Here is a 21,020-nt window from a genome sequence, read left to right as displayed (position 1 = left end):
GGTTTGTGTTTTTAAGAATACATCACCTACCTCATCATTTCTCCTAAAACAAAGTTATACAAAAGCCACGAATGCCAGTATCGGTCATGTCAGCAACACTTACTTTTTGGTTGAAAAGGGTTGTCGCCCATCAAGTTGCAGAGTTGACTTTCTGTAAATTGTCACCTAAGTACTGACACATGACATCAGTCAATTTTATGAGTCACTTCAAGCAACACCAAATTTTGAAACATGAAACTTGGGATTCACAAATTGCTGGATCTAATTTTGATCTCTAAACTCACCATGTGACTCCAGACAAGGCAGCAAGTTATGTCTCAGTTTTCCTTCCTATAAAATTAAGATACTATTAGGGCGGAGTTCATTAAATTAAATGTAGACATACTTAATTTAATCTTTTCTCCTATAAAAAGCTCAATTTCTGTGTTTGATATACACACGTAATTCACTTTACATAAATGTTTAATTCCTGAATAAATCAAAATTTAATAAATATTAAGCACTTACTACTTGAAGAAATATGATGAATCAGTAAATGACAAATAATTTTTTAAAGTATACTTTCATAAAAATGAGTAATCACCTCATAATGTATTATAGTAAATTTGACTTTGCAAATGCTAAGTGACATTAACTGTTACCTCTTCTTCACATTTCTGAAATAAATGTAATTATTTCTTTAAGAAAACACAATTTTAAATAAATTTTAGTTTGTATTTTTCTGGCTTTTTATCAACTAACTGAAAAAGAACAGAAAATTAGTTGGCCATATTTCATCATAGATTAATTCAATCAAAAAATAACTACTCATAGCCTTCTGTATGCAACGTCCTAGGGGAAAACAAAGATGACTAAGTCACAATCTTGGTCTTCAGAAGTTTACAGTCTAATATGTTTATAATTCATTGGGCTTTTAAAATGTTGCTAGAATAAATATTATCCAAAAAAATACATTTAAACCACTTTATTCAAACTATGAATTTGTTTTTTGAATTCCCATGCACACATAACAGCATAAACTTTACAAAATAAACAAGCTTTTAGAAAACCATTTTAGTTATAAAGCAAAAAAGTTCAAAACCTAGACATTGGAAATCTAAAATACTGGAATACACAGCTAACTCAATATTCACATTCCTCTTTAGCCTCGGGCTGAAAAAAGCAAGCTTTCCTGCTTTTCCATTTCCAAATTATTTGGACTGAATTAGTACAAAGAAAAAAATACTGGCCGGGTGCGGTGGCTCACGCCTGTAATCCTAGCACTCTGGGAGGCCGAGGTGGGCGGATCGTTTGAGCTCAGGAGTTCGAGACCAGCCTGAGCAAGAGCGAGACCCCATCTCTACTAAAAATAGAAAGAAATTATATGGACAGCTAAAAATATATATAGAAAAAAATTAGCCGGGCATGGTGGTGCATGTCTGTAGTCCCAGCTACTCGGGAGGCTGAGATAGGAGGATCGCTTGAGCTCAGGAGTTTGAGGTTGCTGTGAGCTAGGCTGACGCCACGGCACTCACTCTAGCCTGGGCAACAGAGTGAGACTCTGTCTCAAAAAAAAAAAAAAAAAGAAAAAAAAGAAAAAAATACTTTAATTTCAGAAGTAATTGCTATAAATGTTTGAATTACTATAAGAGACTCTAGTGAATCTTGTGTTTAACTAAATTCCTGTAGTTCTGAGGTCTATTTAAATTTCTTTTACTCAATTATTTGAATAGTAGCTTGTCCCTAAACTAGAATCAGTGTAATGCTTATGGCAAGTAGATAAATACATAATTTTTGCTTAGCATTAAGAACTTAATACCAAGAAAACAGAATATTTTTAAGATTCACAATCCACACCCTGTAAGACTCGTATGTAGTATTTTTACAAGACCATACAAACATTTTGTTATTTAAAAATAGCGCTTATTTCATATGATTATAATGAAGATTAAATGAGATCATACATGTAAAGCACACAGCTCAGTGTCTGGCAAACAGAAACCACTCAAAAATCTTAGTCATTTTTAACTCTAGGCCAAATCCCATTTTAAAGAACTCTAAGAATTGATCTCAATTCTATTTTCATACTGGAATTTACATGCTAGCAGCTGAGCACTTAGAAATCATTTTGCTATATAGTCATGTATCGCTTAATGGCAGGGATAAGTTCTGAGAAATGCATCATTACAGGATTTCCTCATTGTGAAAATATCATCGAGTGTATAGCTCTTATACAAATCTAGATGGTATAATTTACATACAATACACCTAGGCTATATGGTATAGCCTGTTGCTCCTAGGCAACAAACCTGTACAGCGTGTTACTACTATACTGAATACCGTAGGCAACTTTAACACAAATCACTAGGTGACAGGAATTTTTCAGCTCCATTATAATCTTATGGGACCACCACCACCATATATGTGGTCTGTTGTTAACTAAAATGTCATTATGTGGCACATGACTATATAAGGTCTTCATTACAGTAAAATTTCTCATGATGAATTTTTAGCTTTATAAATATACCTTCTGGAATGTAGCTGTCAAAAGTATCAGCCATATTTTCATCTTTTTAAAAAGCAATTCTAAACTAGTTAAAGTGCACAAAAAGATTTTTAAACCCTCATATAAGCAACACACACACCTATAACTTATCAACACTGTTAAATTATATACTACTAACCTAACAGAATAAAACAAGTATCTAATTCAAAACTACCAACATATAAAAATTAACATATAACATTAATGGTATAAATGCTATCTTATACCATTTCCATTAAGAAAAAAACACTATTTCATTCTGCATGGATCCCAGTATTATAATTTCTAAAAAAGACCTTTAAAAAAATGAGGGCTGGGTGTGGTGGCTCATGCTTGTAATTTTAGCACTTTGGGAGGCTGAAGCAGGAGTACTGCTTGAGACCAGGAGTTTGAGACTAGCCTGAGTAAGAGCAAGACCTGTCTCTAAAAAAATAAAAATAAAAAAATTAGCCAGGTGTTGTGGTGCACACCTGTAGTCCCAGCTATTCAAGAGGCTGAAGCAAAAGGATCACTTGAGCCCAGGAGTTTGAGGTTGCAGTGAGCTATGATGACACCACTGTACTCCAGCCTAGGTAACAGAGTAAGACCTTGTCTCAAAAAAAAAAAAAAAAAAAAAAGAGTAGCTGGTAAGTAAAATACAAAGTGAACATGAGGAATATGGTGAATAGTTCAATTCTAGATCTTCTTCCCAGATCCCATAAACTCAATGAAATAATCTAAGAAATCAAATGATAAAGTCAACCTTTGTTTTCTTTCCCATCATAAAAACGTATTAACTAGAGGTTGCATTCTTAGCCAAGAAGTTGGCAACACCAAAACCAAATATGATCAACTTAACTTAAAAGGGAAATACAGGCCAGGCATGGTGGCTCACTCCCGTAATCCTAGTACTTTGGCAGACCAAGGCAGGAGGACTGCTTAAGGCCAGGAGCTCAGGGACCAGTTTGGGCAATAGCAGGACCCCATCTCTACAAAAAATTTAAAAATTAGTTGTGCGTGGTGGTGCACCTGTAGTCTCAGCTACTCCAGAAGCTGAGGCAGGAAGATCACTTGAGCCCAGGAGTTTGAGGTTGCAGTGAGCTGTGATGACACCACTACACTTTATCCCAGGCAACAGAGCAAGACTCTGTCTTAAAAAAAAGGGAGGGAGGCGGAGCGTGGGAGGAGAGTAAAAAAAATTAATAGAACCATTTCAAACAGTGAAAATTTATACCCAAAATAAGTACTGTATATAAAATGAAGTTAAATTTACAAATTTTGCTTAAGATACCATTCTAGCTATAAAAACATGAATTTTGCATATATACTTAGAAGAGTTTCTCAGTGGAAAAATTATTTGGATGACACAGGATCATTGGTTCAGTAAAGTCTGATTCGTCACTTTTTTTTTCCCTGCCCTTCTTCCCCCACCCTGCTTTGTCACTTTTTTCCTCTCAGAAATTTCTCAAGAAATCACGCATTTAAATCATTCCACTGACTTTAAAGTTTTGGATTATGTTCTATTTCATTTTATAAACAATTATTTAAGTCTTTTGTCACTAACGGCATACTGAAATGGAGGAATATAATTTTAGAATTTTAATCTCAAGTGGATAGAGCTTAAAGGGTTCTAAGTGGATTCTTAACTATAAATAACAATCTAGTAATTTCAACCCTGATTTTCTGATCCCTCCAGAATTTCCAACTATGTCAAAGAGGTAGAAAATTAATTTTAGTTTAATGTTCATCATCTTAAAAACATACGAAACCTTTTGAGGAAAAAGGGCAATTTTTAAAATTGCTGTATACCACCTGTTGTATAGCACCTTAGTATCTATCAGCTGTTGATTCCATTATGGAAATTAATTGTAACAGGATTAGAAAAGCAGAGAATGATATCTACTTTGGCATTATAAGACAAATCACACAAATAGAAACCTTAAGTCATAAGCAATAAACCATATATAATTAAAAGAGAGACCCATGACTAAAATTTGATTTAATAAAATTTAGAATTCAACTATGAAATTTTAGAAAAATTAACTTATTAAATTTTTTATTTATAAACGTTAAGCAGATGAAATTTCAAACTTCACCTTCCTTTTGTGCCTCAAGTGTTTTTTAAAATGTTTTGGTGTTAGAAAACTAAATATCTTTTTCAGAATCAGTCCAGCTGTTACTATTAAAAACCAGTCTTGGCCGGGCGCGGTGGCTCACGCCTGTAATCCTAGCACTCTGGGAGGCCGAGGCGGGCGGATTGTTTGAGCTCAGGAGTTCGAGACCAGCCTGAGCAAGAGCGAGACCCCGTCTCTACTAAAAATAGAAAGAAATTATGTGGACAGCTAAAAATATATATAGAAAAATTAGCCGGGCATGGTGGCGCGTGCCTGTAGTCCCAGCTACTCGGGAGGCTGAGGCAGAAGGATCGCTTGAGCCCAGGAGTTTGAGGTTGCTGTGAGCAGGCTGATGCCACGGCACTCTAGCCGGGGCAACAGAGCGAGACTCTGTCTCAAAAAAAAACCAGTCTTATTTTTGAAAAGGCCATATTACAATCACACAAACCTCATTATTAAAAACATCTGATCACCAGCATCTAAAACATTACAGACAAAATACTGGAAGATCACAGAATCTTAAAAGACTTTAGAAGATAAATCTCACCTAATTTCTGACAGATTCTAATTTTTATTTTAAGAAGAATATTGCCTCCTGATAATGAGCACTCTTTAGAAAAAAAGGAAAGGATTTTAAAAAGGGAGAATATGGATACACATAGTTTTTATTTTTAAAATAAACCAAAAATGTAAAATGTCTTTTAAAAAAGGATTATACATTTGGGAATCTTAACAGTGAACAAGCAAACAGAGAAGAGGAAAGTTTGGGACTCAGTCTTGAAGGAAGTGGACTTCAAAGGAGGCTAGGACTTGAAAAGGGAAAATCTACGTCCTGGAAGAGGTTGCTCTAGCTAATTCCAAGAATAAGCCTAGGGTAATTAGGGCCAGTTTACTCTGCCCATCTCCTAATGTATACAAAAAACTTCATTCTCTGAAGGTAGCTTATCAAAGAATTAGCACTTTAATTCCCTGAAATTAGGAGAAATCCAAATGGATTCCTTAAAGCCAAAACAATTCTCCAAGTTAGTGGACACAATCAAGACTTTCTGAGGACAATAAAATACTTTACAATATAAACAATTAAGAATTTTAAAAATGATATGCTTGTTTTCAATCTAATGCAAAGCACAAATCCCAACAGTGAATAGGCTATGAAAAAAGGCCCTAACTCAAGAAATTATCTATTGGGGGATTATGATAAATACATCAATATCTTATAAAAGAGGAGATGGTTGCTATAATAATAAAAAGTAAAAGTGCTACAGCAGAGGTTCTTGATAAGGTGTTGGGAGCACCATAGAAATAACAAACTTTGCAAAATTTTGTGCATAATCAATTTCTGGGGAGATAAGACAGTACATCAAATTCTTAAGAATCTCTAGGTTAGGAGTTTGAAAAAAAGCAATCACACCTAGCTGGGGGGTTAAGAAATTACCTGCCATAGAAGAAACATATATTAATCCTTAATGGAAAAATGTTTTCATTTCATTAGCACTTCTTTAAAAAAATCAAGCATGTTTATTGAAAATAATTCAAACATATAAAGTGTGTAGAATAAAAAGTAAGAATTCTATTCCCTCTCCTGCCCCACCCTCTAATCCCACTCACCAGAGTTTGGATGAAGTACAATGGATAACAACAGTGATTGAAGATACAAAGAGGGCTATGGTTAAGTGATAAGAAGGGCATTCCAATACTTTGTATGACTTAACAAAGGGCAATATTTATAGCAATGATTTGAATTAAAGCTGTCATACTGTGTGCAGATTAAATTTATATGAGTAGACAGTGCAATGCGTGTTACGTAACAGAATGAGGCTTTAAAAGATCTCAACAAGAGAATGAATGATAAAATAACAGTTTGTATTTGCCCAAAAGACAAAATTCACAAAAATATAAATGGAGATGTATTGCTTACCAGTTTTGGTTACCAAAAGACCTATGAGTCAAAAAGGTTAGTCATTCATTTAAAAAGTATACAGTCGGCCCTCCATACCACTGGGTTCCACATCCACGACCATGGATCAAATATATTCAGGGAAAAAAAAAAAATAATGATAATGTAACAATAAAAAATAATGCAAACTTAAAAACAATACAGGATAACAACTATTTACAAAGTATTTATATTATATTAGTTATTATAAGTATCATAGAGATGATTTAAAAGTATGAGGGAGCATACACATAGGTTATATGCAAATATTATGCCATTATATAAAGGACTTGAGCATCCTCTGATTGGTATCAATGGGGGTTCTGGAACCAATCCCCTTGTGAATACTGAGGGACATCTATACTTATATACCAGAGAGGAATACAATAATGAACAAAAACTAATACTTAGTTACTGTACTCACAAAGCTTATACTCTAGAAATAGGGACAAACACTCATATAAAAAGACATAAAATGACAATGATAAGTGCTATGAATCTGGAATTATAGTTAGCATAATCAAAACTGGCTTCCCTAAAAAAGTGATGCTTAAGTTGTCACCTGAAGAAAGGACTGGAGCTAACTAGGCAAACAGGAGAAGGGAGGGTGGGTTCCAGGCAGAAGAAACAAGATGTGTGCAAAAGACCTATGGCAGGAGGGAATAGAGCAAACATGAGAAACCAAAAAGAAACCATCATGACTATAAAAACAGAAGCAAGGAGTTATATAGTAAGAGATAAGACAACAGAGATAGGCAGGAGTCAAACAATAAAACACCTTGTAGACCATGTCAAGGAAATTTGTCCTTATCCTAAGAGCAATGAAAAGCCACTGAGGGATTTTAAACTGATAAGAACAGATACACTTGATCTTAGCCAAAAGGCCCCATAAGTGAGAAGCAGGAACTGCTATCAGTTTGTGATAGTGTGAAAATGACCAGAATCTGAGCCTAAAATCAAAGAGATGGTAGTTTTACCCTATTTCACACTGATCAATCCTCAATTGGAATATTATATATTGGCCATGACGGCCATGACTTTTTTGTTTGTTTGTTTGTTTGTTTGTTTTGTTTTGGAGACAGAATCTTGCTCTGTCACCCTGGCTAGAGTGCCATGGCGTCAGCCTAGTGCACAGCAACCTCAAACTCCTGGGCTCAAGCAATCCTCCTGCCTCAGCCTCCAGAGCAGCTGGGACTACAGATGGGTGCCATCACGCCCAGCTAATTTTTCTATTTTTAGTAGAGATGTGGTCTTGCTCTTGCTCAGGCTGGTCTCAAACTCCTGACCTCAAGCAAGCCTCCCACGTTGGCCTCCCAGAGTGCTACGATTACAGGTGTTAATTTCCTTTTTTATAGGCTAGTCAAGTGAAGCAGTGGAAGTGGATCAGTAATCAGTTGTGATCAATTAGTTGTAAACACCACTGCACTCGGACCAGCCAGCCAAAACTTTTTCAACTGTAAATAACAGAAAACTCAACTCAAACTGGCTTATGCAAACGATATTAACTCATTTATAGAAATAACTACATGCATGACTCAAACAACGTCATGTGAATCTGGTTTTTTTCTCTCTTTTCCTGGGCTTTACTTCCTCTATGTTGATTGTATCCTCCAAAAGGATATAAGAATGAGAATGATTGTAACAGCTCCAACCAACTTTCAAATTCAAGTTCAGAACAATGATAATAAGATCAGCTCTGATTCAAGTTGATTTGCTTAGCTAAAGTCATATGCCCTTCCCTAAGCCAATCACTAAGGGAGTGCTAAGGGACTTTGACAACTTTAGGCCTACATCACATGCTCTCCCAGGTACCAGAGGTAGAGTCTCAATCAAAAAAGCAAAAAGTATTAGCCCAGCGTGGTGATACACACCTATAGTCCCAGCTACTCAGGAGGCTGAGGCAGGAGGATCACCTGAGCCCACGAGTTTGAGGTTGCTGTGAGCTAGGCTTACACCAGGACACTCTAGCCCTGGCGACAGAGGAGACTTGTCTCAAAAAACAAAAGTAAGACTGGGGGAAGGGATGGTTTTCCAAAGGAAAATCAAGACTTCTGTCACCAAGGTAAGGGTGAAAGGATGTTGGATGGCAAAAACAACAGATGTTCACTACAAGGAATTCAGAACCAGAGCTCTGTCTAGGTCAATTTGAAAGGACTAAAGATATTTAACCTGGGAAACATGAGACTGTCAGGCTGAGGTAGTAGAAGTAAAAGCTGTTTACAGATATTTTGTTTGTCAGAAAGAAAGACAGACAGACAGACAGAAAGAAAGAGACTTGTTCTTTGTGGCTCAAGTGGTAATAATAGTAATAATAATATTTACTTCTTCTGAATAAACTAGAGAATTTCATTTCTAGTGATGAGCTTGAACATAACTATTTCATTATAATCTACTGTAAGTTATCATTATAAATTAGAAGATAATAAAAATTATACAATTATTAATGTTAGCTAACAATTAAATGCGTACATGATCTCATCTAATCTTCAAAAAACCCTATGAGGTAGACTGATTATCCCCCCTCTTTACAGCTGCAGAAACTGAGTTATGGAGAGTAAGTACCTTGCCCAATGTAACACAATTAAGTCGTGGGGCAAGGATTCAGAGTTCAGACACAACATTAACTGCCTCCACTAAGAACAAAAGACTAAAATTACAAGAGGTAGATTTCATCTCAATATAAGAACAAAACAATTAGAACTGTAGGTGAGAAAGACCACCAAAGAAAAATACGAAAAATTCAAGCATTATGTGAAAGAAAATGATCACTTTCAAGATCCCCTCAAGGATCCTTCCAACCTTAATACTGTAAACATTTCCATCTAGAAGTATGTAAATTTTTACCTTGACTTAAAGATTTTTATTATTCAGTAAAAAAAACTGTCATAATTGAAATGCAGAATTATGAAACTTCATCTGGAATTAGGAATAAAATACTTTGGTAAACAACCTACTATATCCAAATATTTTCTAGAAACTTTCAAGTACAATATAATGAATGAAGCAGTTGGGATGAAGCTCAACACTGAATATGAAATTCTTCTGAGTTAATTCAAAACAAGCAAATTCCCGAAAAAAAGTAATAGTCAATTATCTTAAATAAACAATACAAATTTCATTTTAATAAAGCTGCTTGATGGTTTAAAAACTCCCAATGATATCAAAATCTACTTCACAGATATTGATTCAGATAAAACATCTCAAATATTCCTTATCATAGCATCATGATAAATCAACTTTTTAGAATTTTAACATTTTTGTTAACCCCAAAATTTTTCATGTAATATTATTAAGTAGAAAAGTGATGCTTCAGCAGACTGCTTAAATCTACAAATCAATCTAAATCAGCACAGTCATTAAAAGCTTCTATACAAAAGGAATCTTTCTTCTACACAAAGCATAGGGAATATCTCTTTGCATCACCTCCTATTCATCCAACTAAAACCCATGCACACCTGATCCAGGCTGCAAACAATTCGCTCAAGTTATTGCTACCCACTTTGTCACTCAAAACTGAACTGAGCACAGCAGAACAGCTACAGCATTATCTACTGCATAGTACTCTGCAGTAGATACCAAAGTATCTACCTGAAGATCCCCAAAACCCTCCCAATAGCCAATTATCTTTTCTTCATTTTCCTTACTTATTGTGCAATTATTTTAACCCCACTTCTTGCATATCGTGCTCGGTAATTTTCTATATACCAACAGTCTGGCCTGCTCACCTCTTCTTTTTTAACTCTACAGATTCTCCATATCTTATCCTCCTTAAATAAAGTAAAAACAGGTTTTCCACAAAGTTTAGACCTCAGCCCTATACAAACTGTTCCCTAAAAGACAAATCTAATAAATTCCATAGTCTCAGCTATCAATTCTCAGTAGCAGCCAATAAAATCATCAAAAATTCACCTCCAACCCCTGATATCTCAACTAAGCTCTAGTCTCTCCTCTTTTACTACTGAAAACTGCCATCTGGATACTTAAACTTACCTCTAATTCAGTACAGGGATACCTTGGAGATATGGGCTCTGTTCCAGACAATCACAATAAAGTGAATATCACAATAAAGCAAGTCACCCAAAATTTTTGGTTTTCCAGTGCAATAAAAGTTATGTTTATACTACACTGTACTATGAAGTGTGCAATAGCATTATGTTTAAAAAACAATGGACTTATCTTAGTTAAAAAATACTTTATTGCTAAAAAATGCTAACAATCTGAGCATACAGCAATCTTTTTGTCAGTGGAGGGTCTTACCTCAATGCTGATGGCTGCTGACTAATCAGGGTGGTGGTTGCTAAGGGTTGGGGTGGCTGTGGCAATTTCTTAAAATAAGGTAACGATGAAGTTTGTGGCATCAATTAATTGACTCTTCCTTTTATGAAAGAATTTTCTGTAGCATACGATGCTGTTCAATAGCATTTTACCCACATATCACTAGCCTGGGAAAAGATCAAAATTCAAAATTTGAAGTACAGTTTCTACTGAATGCGTATGGCATTCACCACGGTAAAAATCAAAAAAATCTTAAGTTGAACCATCTTAATTCAGGGACTATCTTTACTCGGTCTCTCAACATCCAGATCTCTTTGCTTTTATCCATTCAATACAGAGCCACCAAATTAACAATTTCCTGAAATAACGCATTCATTGTGTCACTTATCAATTCCAAACTCTTGAATAACCCTCCACCAACCCATGCAGAGCTGGGTTAGGTTATACTAGCACTAAAAGCTTCCAGAGAGCAGTAAGGTGTTGAATAGGCCAAATGTTCTAAGAGCCAGCATTTCTAACAGTGGCTGAGGCTGCAAGGCTAGCCTGCATCATCTAGCCCAAGTAGAAGACAGCATGTAATTTTGAGATAGAAAGGCTAAGGCTGAAGTACAGGAAGACCAAGGCATCATATTTCATAAAATGAATATGCAGTATCTGTCACCAAGTATTTCAGTGAATAAAATGAACTTTTTCTGAGACTCAATTTCTTTATCTGTAAAAGATGGATGATAATACCACCTATCTCAAAGAAGTATTTGTTTTGATGATGAAATATTTTAACAGAGAATACACTTTACCATCTCTAAAATACTACAATAAAAGAAATCAAAGAATAGAAAGACATCTCTTGTATAACTGCTCAAGTGAACACATACTAACAATGCAATGTAACAAAAGAAATGGCAATTTCCTGATTTACCTTTTTCTGTTCAATAAGGTTGTAAGATCTATTACTTATTTTTCCCATAAAATGTAATAAAGCTATTTCCACGTTGCATTTTGCTTATGAGGGCTCTTTTGGCAGCAATCAGCAATCCTGTATAGTTAAAAGTCATGTAATCTTAAACATTGAATGGGAAAAGCAGTGAGTGAGAAATCACAGTAGGAGACGCAATAGAGATTAGGATACACCTAAAACCCCCAGACTCCTCCCAAAACCCTCCAGGCTTTGCTTCTTAGACTTGGCAAAGGTAACCCACAAAATAAGAAACACACAGGAGGCAAGCCTAGAAGCAAGGGGCAAATTAGTTCAAAGGCTAATTATCTTTGCTTTAGTAACTAGCTCTAGTCAAAATGCAAATCAACTGAAAGGAATTCAGTTGTAATGCTGAAGAAACCCCAAATCTGACCCAAAAAAGATGTGTGGGTGATTAACCTTTAAGGATAGACTCTTTACCCACGAGTCCACAAACCCCAAACCTGAAAATCTTTTTTTCGTTTTTGTTTTTTTGTAGAGGTAGTGCTTTTAAAGCACAGAGAGGCAGTATTTTATTTATTTCTAACAGTAAACATGTAGGAGCTGCTACTATTAGGCCCCTGCAGTGCCTAGAACTGAGATCATTTACCCAAGACCAACCAGACCGAGGCCAGAACCCAGGAGGAAGGAGGCCAAAGCTCAAGCTTCTCCTGCTCCACGAGCCTGTGGAGACCAGCACACCCCAAACCCCCTTTTTTTTTGATTGATTAGTTCCCATTTAATGGTGAATACATGAAGTGTTTGTTTTTCCATTGTTGTGATAATTCACTTAGAAGAATGGTCTCCAGTTACATCCAGTTAATTTAACAGGTATTATTAGTTCACCATTTTTTATGGCTGAGTAGTATTCCATGGTATACCTATACCACATTTTATTAATCTACTCATATATTATGGGCACTTGGGTTGTTTCCACATCTTTGCAATTGTCAACTGTGCTGCTATAAACATTCAGGTGAGGGTGTCTTTTTATATAAAATGTCTTTTTTTCCTCTGGGTAAATATCCAGTAGTGGGACTGCCCAATCAAATGGTAGTTCTACTGTTAGTTCTTTGAGGTATCTCCATACTACTTTCCAGAGAGGTTGTACTAGTTTTCAGTCCCACCAGCAATGTATGAGTGTTCTGTTTCACCACATCCACACCACCATTTTGTTGTTTTGGGGCTTTTTGATAAAAGCCATTCTCGCTGGAGTTAGGTGATACCTCACTGTGGTTTTGATTTACATTTCCCTGATGAATAGAGATGTTGAGCATTTTTTCATATGTTTGTTGGCCATTAGTCTATCTTCTTTTGACAAGTTTCTTTTCATGTCTTTTGCCCATTTTTTAATAGGGTTGTCTGATTTTTTTTCTTGCTGGAAATCTTTTTAAATATGTATTAATTTACTTTAAAATAGCAATAGTAAAAGGACTATATATTAATGTAAATATTTTTATAAAAGTAACTATTTCTCAAAACAAAAAATTCAGAAAAGAGTGGTATTGTTTTACATTTTTGCAAATCTCATTAATATGTTTTAGTAAAGACAGCTGGATTCTCTTATTAGCTTCTGCATTCAATCTGTTACACTAAAGAAAATCCAGCCTCACAAAAAAGGCTGAGTGGTAAAGGGAGGACCTAGTTGAACCCTTAAAAGTGTCTCAAACCCCTGACTGCACTGAGAGAACTACCACACTAGATAAACTAAGTCAAAGCTTTTGTTTAAAAAAGAGGGCTAAATTACTATACTATCTGGTAAAAAAAATTTTTTCAGTTATATACCAATACAAAGAGTAAAACAACAATTTTAAACTGTTAGGGAATATTCAAGTGATAAACACATTAAGGAAAAGTTTTACTGAGAGCGTTAATTATATGTAAAGTATTATGTTTGAAAACACAAAGAAGCAAAACATACATCATCCCTAAAATCACTTTGTGTTCATCATGCTATTCTAAACCAGAAAAACATGAATGTTTACAATGAAAATTACTGAAGTGAAATATATTTTTTGCTTAATCCAGTTAACCAAAAAGCCTAAACACAACAACTTTGATCCTCCTGGGTTTTAGTTCATCATTTTTTACATAGAGGGTCTCTGAAAGTAAAGCTTGGAAGGAAGGGAAGAAAAAACTGGTAACAACAAAAATATTTTAGAACAGAAACCTTAAGGAACAACTTTCTAAGTACTGCCTGCATTCATTAGAAATGTCCTATGATCGGCTGAAAACCTATCATGGTAGTAGAAAAAGAGACAGGTAGGTTTAATGTGTGTGTTGGAACTCTATGTCTAACTGTCCAAATTAACCACTAACCTTCCATATACTATCAGAGTACAAAGGAAACCATTTTAGTTTTTTATTCTCTTTTTTGAGTAATTCTATTTAGAAAGTTGGACATTTTATGACTTACGTTGTTTCCTAGAGATGAAACAACGAAGGGAAAATTTACTTATTACTTTTAAACAAAACATTCTATCTTACAACTATTAATACTACATGGGTCTATAATAGAATCTTTTTATAAATCTAGGATATATTATAGGATCTTATGATTTTATTTTTCCTACATCTTAAAATATTTTATTAATTCCATCATCCTAGGTATTATTTTTCACGATTGCTCATCAATTAATCCCAACCTTGCTAGAAAATAAGAAGAAAATGGAAGAATAATTCAGTTGCCTACAAGAATGACGCATAGTGAAATAAATCTAGACGAATGTATTATCCTTCACTTCTCTTATTTTTTTTTTTTCAGTTTTATTGTTTTGCACAAAGTTTTGTACTAACTTTTTAAAAGGTATAGAAGACTGAAAACAACTTTGTAGTCTGTGTTAGGAAGGAAAAACTTTTCCTCTATCCTCTTAGGTTCAGTACCTAGGGGCCTGTGAATTAAACTAAGAAAAGACAGATTAGCAGGAGAAAATACATACAGTTTTTAGGGACTAGGAAATATATGGGGGAATTAATGGAAAATAAGGGTTATTTTAGTAAAATATTTTTATGCAGACTCATCTCTGTGCTGACTCTCCATCTCAGGGAAACAGAGTTGCTCTTCTTTCCCAGTTATATAGTGGAAACACCTTACAAAAGGAAATTTATGCCCTATTGCTGGCAGATAAGGGGAGGACAGAGAACTCTTCCTGCATCTATTGATTTTCAGTTGCCTTCAACTCAAAATAATCCTGATGCTAAAGAGGCATATTTTGGAGTAGCACACCCTGGTTCCCTTTATCTGCTTTTAGTTTTCACTGAATACACTTAAAAACTCAGAATTTTTTATTTTTTGCCCATAATAGAAAAGAAGCAAATTAACAGAGGAAGGCACTTCACAATTATTAGATGAACCAGAAGATGAATGCAAAGATGGATGCACTTTAGACTCTAATGTAAACAGTGAAATTGACTATACAAGAGAAACCTCAGACTGAGTCTTCAGATGAGTTATCCTAGGTAAATGTTCTCAAACTCAACAATCAATGAGGGAATAATATAGTTCTAAAAACAAAAAGAAAATATGGTATTCTCATTCAGCAGGAAGGAATTCATCATGTAGTATTTTTGCAATAAGAATACAGACCATGCTGTTTCTGATAAAAAGAATATCTGACAGTATTCTTTCATGTCTTACATTTGTGTGCTAAAATTTTACTTGATAAAATTCATAACTGCAAAAGTGTTGAAGGCAGGTGTATGCAAAGGTGACTGGAAGGAAAAAGAAGATATAGAAATTTTTAGAATTCATTGGATTGATTATTCTAATTGGTTGTTTATAAATCTGAAATTGAAAATATCTTGCAATTGTGGAGAAAAGAAGATGGCCATCCTTTCTGCAACAAAACTATGAACAATAAAAGGTTTCAAAAAATGCTTCCAGTATTACATTTTGATTATACACATACAAAAAGACCCAGAAGAAATGACAAGCTAGAACCTATCAAGGAAGCATATGAAATCTCAAATCAGTATTTACAAGACAAATAGTTCCAGGGTCATGTATGACAGTTGGTAAGTACAGACAGTCCCTGACTTAGGATGGTTCAACCTACAATATTTTGACCCATACAACCATTCTGTTTTTCACTTTCAGTACAGTATTCCAAAAATTACATGAGATATTCAACACTTTACTATTATAAATAAGCTCTGTATCAGATGATTTTGCCCAACTGCAGGCTAATATAAGTGTTCTGAGCACGTGTGGGGTAGGCTAGGCCAAGCTATGACGTTCAGTAGGTTAAGTGTATTAAATGCATTTTGGACTTATGATTGACTTTGCAATGGGTTTATCGAATGTGTTAGATGCATTTTCAACATATGATATTTTCAACTCATGATGGGTTTATTGGGATGTAACCCTATCGTAATTCAAGGAGCATCTCTAGTTAATTGCATTCAGATTATGTTACCCACTTCAGGTACAAATACCTTCAAAATCTGGAAAATATGGAATAAAAATCTGGGTAACGTGACAGTGAAACATCATAGGCATGGAATTTGCAGATCTACACAGAAATTCAGAAAAGGGGTGAGAGCAGAACCAAGAGTAACAAGCATTACAAGAATTGACAAATTTAAAAATTCTGTCAGAAATATAACTTGTGATAATTTTTTACAAATTTAGTCTTGGCTGAGTATTATACAGCAAGAAACTTTCCTTAGTTGGCTCTCTTTGGAAGAATAGGGTTGAACTGTGAATTTTCACAAATGGAAAAGCAAGAGAAGTCAATAGCACAAAATCTGGATTTTAAATATACTCATTGGGTCTTATTGTCCCAAAAAAAACTACAATTACTCTTCTCAGCTCAACTCATTCTCAACCACCAATGAATTCAAACCCCCCTGCATAAATTAACATAATTTATAATTCATAATATAAAAACATAATTCATATATTCAATAATTCATATAACATAATTCATAAGTGATCTGTATTATAAAAAGACTACAGGAGAGAGAGATACATTCAAAAAGAATGTCAGAAACTATACTTGCAAAAGAATGAGTTGAAGATGGCTTATGACTGATATTAGTGCGGAGAATGTTTTCATTGTATGGGAAAAGCTTCAGTTACAAACCTGTAAGTTATCAAGAAATTCCTCATGCAACTAGGAAAAGAACTTACAAGACCTCGGAAGAAAATTTGTCTTACCCTCTAACCACAATGTTCTTTTTGCACAAATCTCAAAGTAGGAAGACGAGAGGAAGATGTTCTTTGTATAGATACAAAAACTCAAAAAAAAAAAAAGCGTGCTGCAATTATAATCAGAATATTTGCCAAAAGCATTCAAATGGGACTTATATTCATTGTACAGGTGTTATGTAATAAAATGTATGAAACAGAGTTTTTGTTTTTCATGTTTCTAAGTATATACAAAAGCGTTTGCTATGTTTACATTCTCATTAAAAGCTCCAATAAGGCAGGGCGAGGTGGCTCACGCCTGTAATTCTAGCACTCTGGGAGGCCGAGACCGGTGGATCGCTCAAGGACAGGACTTCGAGACCAGCCTGAGCAAGAGCGAGACCCCGTCTCTACTAAAAATAGAAAGAAATTATCTGGCCAACTAAAATATATATAGAAAAAATTAGCCGGGCATGGTGGCCCATGCCTGTAGTCCCAGCTACCCGGGAGGCTGAGGCAGTAGGATCGCTTAAGCCCAGGAGTTTGAGGTTGCTATGAGCCAGGCTGACACCATGGCACTCACTCTAGCCCGGGCAACAAAGCAAGACTCTTGTCTCAAAAAAAAAAAAAAAAAAACTTAAAATGTAAAGAAATAAAAACAGTCCCTTTCAATCTAGATGGTAAACAGTAATAACTATTTTTTCTGGCACACTGAGGGTTAAAAGAATCCTTAAAAGAAAAGGGCTTTGCAGAAATGAACCAAAATTCTAAACATAGTTTTTGATACAAGTTACTGAGTAAATCAAGTCATTATTTAAATCATTTAAAACAATTCAACTGAAAAACCAAATATTTTTGAGTCCCTCTCTGAAGCAGGAAGAGGAAAAAAAACTATTCAGGATTACATGTTTAGTTAGTGACTATGTTGTAAGTATTTATCTTTCAAAAACTGCTTTTGAAATAACAAAATATGTTTTCAATATAAATTTCCAATTTCCTGTCACCTAAGACTAGTTTACTTTTCATTTACAAATATTGCTATTCCTATTAAGTACATCCCCTGCCCAATCTGTATAGAAAAAATTCTTGGTATGATTCTAAATTTTGTCTTGAATAAAGAAAACAAGCATGAGAGGAGGTACAAAATTATTTATTCTTTTCTTTGCCTTTCTCTCCCCTACTAAAAAAGTCAATCCTGAGTAGTAAAAACACTAGACTGAAAAAGGACTGGACTAGCAGCCTAACTGGAAAGATGCTCCAGTTGAAGTGGGGGGATAGTGAGATTTCAATCCTCCAATATCTACTTGAGAACTTTTCTATTTTTCATAGCTCACTACTGCTACGATAGTACTAAGCAAATTTTGAAAGAAGGTAGTCTTTCTGATGTCTCCTTTGTGCCTCCTCTTCCCTATCCTCTCTAGGCTCTGATGCCTTCAGGTGGCAGCAATTCCAAGTTCCTTAAACTAGACAGTTTAGTCTTATCCTCCAAAATTGCCCCCTCCTTCTTCCTAACTCCCAAATATCCATTCCTAGGGCACTGCTCCCAACTATGTGTTTATCAGATTACTTGCAGCTAAATTCACACCAAGTACTAATGCCAAAATATCACCTCACAAATTACTTGCTAATTGCAAAAGGAACCACTTACAATGTAAAGATAGATCAGATTTTGGATTACTAACAGGACAATCCTACTTTATGTGTCTTCTGATGTTGAATGAAATGAAGTACACAGCATGTTTACGAAGTATTCTTGTCAAAAACACTAAATCTGAATCTACTCAAGCCTTCAGACCTAACTTCAAGTTTACAGAAAATACAGGGGCTAGAGGGAACAATTTAAACACCATGAGGACGAACTATCAGTAAAATACAGAATATGGGTTATTCTGTATAAGACTACTGACCTGGTCTCTTCAAACAGTCAATGTCATTAGAAAAAAAAAAAATGAGGGAACTATTGTAAATTAAAGAGACTAAGACAAACAAATGTAATAAATGATTGGATCTTGGCTCCAAAAAAAAAATTAAAAAGGATATTTTGGGCATAATGGAGGAAATGTGAATATATACTACACCATACATTAGATTTTGGGAAATATTTTTAACTTTCTTAAGCATGATTTTGGTATTGTGTTATCAAGATAAAGAAAAATGCCTTAATCTTATGAGATACACACTAACACACATACAGCATTTAGGGGTGAACTGTTATATCTGAAAGGGACTTAGAAATGTACAGTAAATAGAGTGTGACAAAGCAAATATGGCAAAATGGTAATGACAACTGTCAGAACTAGGTGGTAGGTATGAGTGCTCAAATGGGCTATTCTTCGAATTTTCAATGTCTGAAAAAAAATCATTACTTGAATAATAAAAAGTTGCAACATTAAGAAATTAACCCAAAAATAAAAATGTAAAAGAAAAGACAACTGATTAGTATTTCTTAAATTTTTTACGTGAGCCTCCTTGCCTATTCTCATCCACTTCATTCCCACAAAAATGGGGCATACTAGAGTTGAGTACTGGAAGAGGAGTCAGAAGACCTAGGGTTCTATAATTGGCCCTGACTTTTCCTAGCCAGGTGACCTCATTAAAGTCCTCTCCCTGAGGCGTTTCCTCACCTTCAAAACAGTTCCATCAATAGAGACCACTACAAAAGGGGCTAAGAGGTAACAATCAGGTGTATCTGACATCAATGACAGATACAAATACCAGAGACAATTACAACGGTACTTGCAGTGATGTTAAAACACAGCCCTAACTTAATTTTATAATCAACCCAGTGCCTTCACAAGCACAGTTTCTGCGTCTAGACAGCTTGAGTTGGCACAGTGATTCCCCAAAGCAGGAAACCTTACAAATGCTAACTGGAGGCTTTTGTACTTTAAAATTCTCCTTCTAGCTTTCAGTTTTATGTTTAATGGCACTAAAAAACGTCAAATTCTGTCCAACCCTCAAACCAATAAATCCAATTTTTTTAAGCTGACAGAATTTTTATTTAAACAAATCTTCGCAAACAAAGAGAATCCCTTGGCCAAAGATCTCTCGTGCTTGCAGAAGCGGGTTCACTTTGACGTTTTTCCTCTCCAGCACAGTTCTCCTTAAAAGCGTTAAAACTTGAGATAAGTTGGGTGGAACTCCTTCCATCTCTGGAGCAGGCTAAAACCTCAGAGTGAGATCATTCTTTACGTCTCATTAAGTGAACGCTGTAAAGCTCAGTTAGAAAACTGTATATCCAACTCCACGCTTCTCGGGGCCCTTCGCCTTCTGCAGACAGTAAGAGGACTTCTATGGCAGAGCGGGTGTAATCGTGGAATGACGGGTCACCTAGGCAAACTGAGAGGCCCTGTGCCTGAAAGTTCCGAACGGCCTATGGTCTCTTTTCCTACGACTGAAGACACTCGGGGATGGGCTGTGGTGTGAGGAGTGGGGGTCTCGGCCAAACATCGGCACAAAATGTATTGAAAGACCAATGGGAGCTGCCTCCCGAGAGAAAAGGCAAAACTGAGGCTGAGGACAAACAGGCGCACAGGCCTGGAAGGCGAGGTGGCGGAGGAGCAGGAGGCGGCGGTGGCCTGCGCAGCCCTGGCCTGCAGCAGCCCAGTCGGGTGCCGCGTCGCGCCGGGATTCCTCCCCCGCCGGGGCCGACGCAAGATGGCGGTCTAACCGCCGCCGCGCAGCTGGTCTCCTCCCCCGCGCCCTGGGCGCTCCCGACGACCCGCGCCGGCCTCAAGACCCCCAGCCCAGCGCCCCCGGAGTGAGGCGGCGCAGGCCGCGCGGGAGGGCCTCTGCCTGCTGCAGCGCGGGGCGGGCGGGGGCGGGGGGCGCTTACCGTGAGCGGAGCGGATCGGCCTGACTGGAGCCCTGAGGAGGAGGAGAAAGAGGAGGAGGAAAAGGAGGAGCACGAAAAGCTACACTGCGGCGACAGTGACGGCTCCCATTGCGGAGCAGGCAGCTGAGCCGTGGAGAGGGGCGGGGGGGGGGGTGGTTCTCGTGCAGCCAGCGCGCTGCCTCATGGGTAGGCTCCGGGTCAGCCTCCCCGCGTCCGGGTTCCCTGTCTTCTCGCGGGCGCGGGGGGCGGGCGTCGGCATGTGCGCCGCGTCTCT

At 36.4% G+C, this 21,020-nt stretch overlaps 1 protein-coding gene across 4 annotated transcripts in view; it reads right to left on the bottom strand.

Annotated features, from left to right (window-relative positions):
• The window catches only part of ZNF280D (zinc finger protein 280D), a 110,364-nt gene extending 89,566 nt beyond the window's left edge, over positions 1 to 20,798 (bottom strand). Inside the window, exons 1-3 of one of the 4 annotated variants that reach the window (XM_069459494.1) lie at positions 20,747 to 20,798; positions 285 to 330; positions 104 to 172 (exon numbers count right to left, since the gene is read on the bottom strand). In XM_069459494.1, coding sequence (XP_069315595.1) covers positions 104 to 131 — 28 coding nt within the window. In that variant the 5' untranslated portion in view covers positions 132 to 172; positions 285 to 330; positions 20,747 to 20,798. Of the gene's footprint in view, positions 1 to 103; positions 173 to 284; positions 333 to 20,746 lie in introns of those variants that run through there. The other 3 variants (XM_069459497.1, XM_069459504.1, XM_069459511.1) reach the window with 3 other exon arrangements.
• Between the last annotated feature and the right edge of the window lie 222 nt (positions 20,799 to 21,020).

This window comes from Eulemur rufifrons, chromosome 2 (assembly GCF_041146395.1).
Source record: "Eulemur rufifrons isolate Redbay chromosome 2, OSU_ERuf_1, whole genome shotgun sequence".
Taxonomy (NCBI): Eukaryota; Metazoa; Chordata; class Mammalia; order Primates; family Lemuridae; genus Eulemur; species Eulemur rufifrons.
Note: the sequence above shows the minus strand (reverse complement) of the source record. Positions and strands in the feature narration are given on the sequence as shown.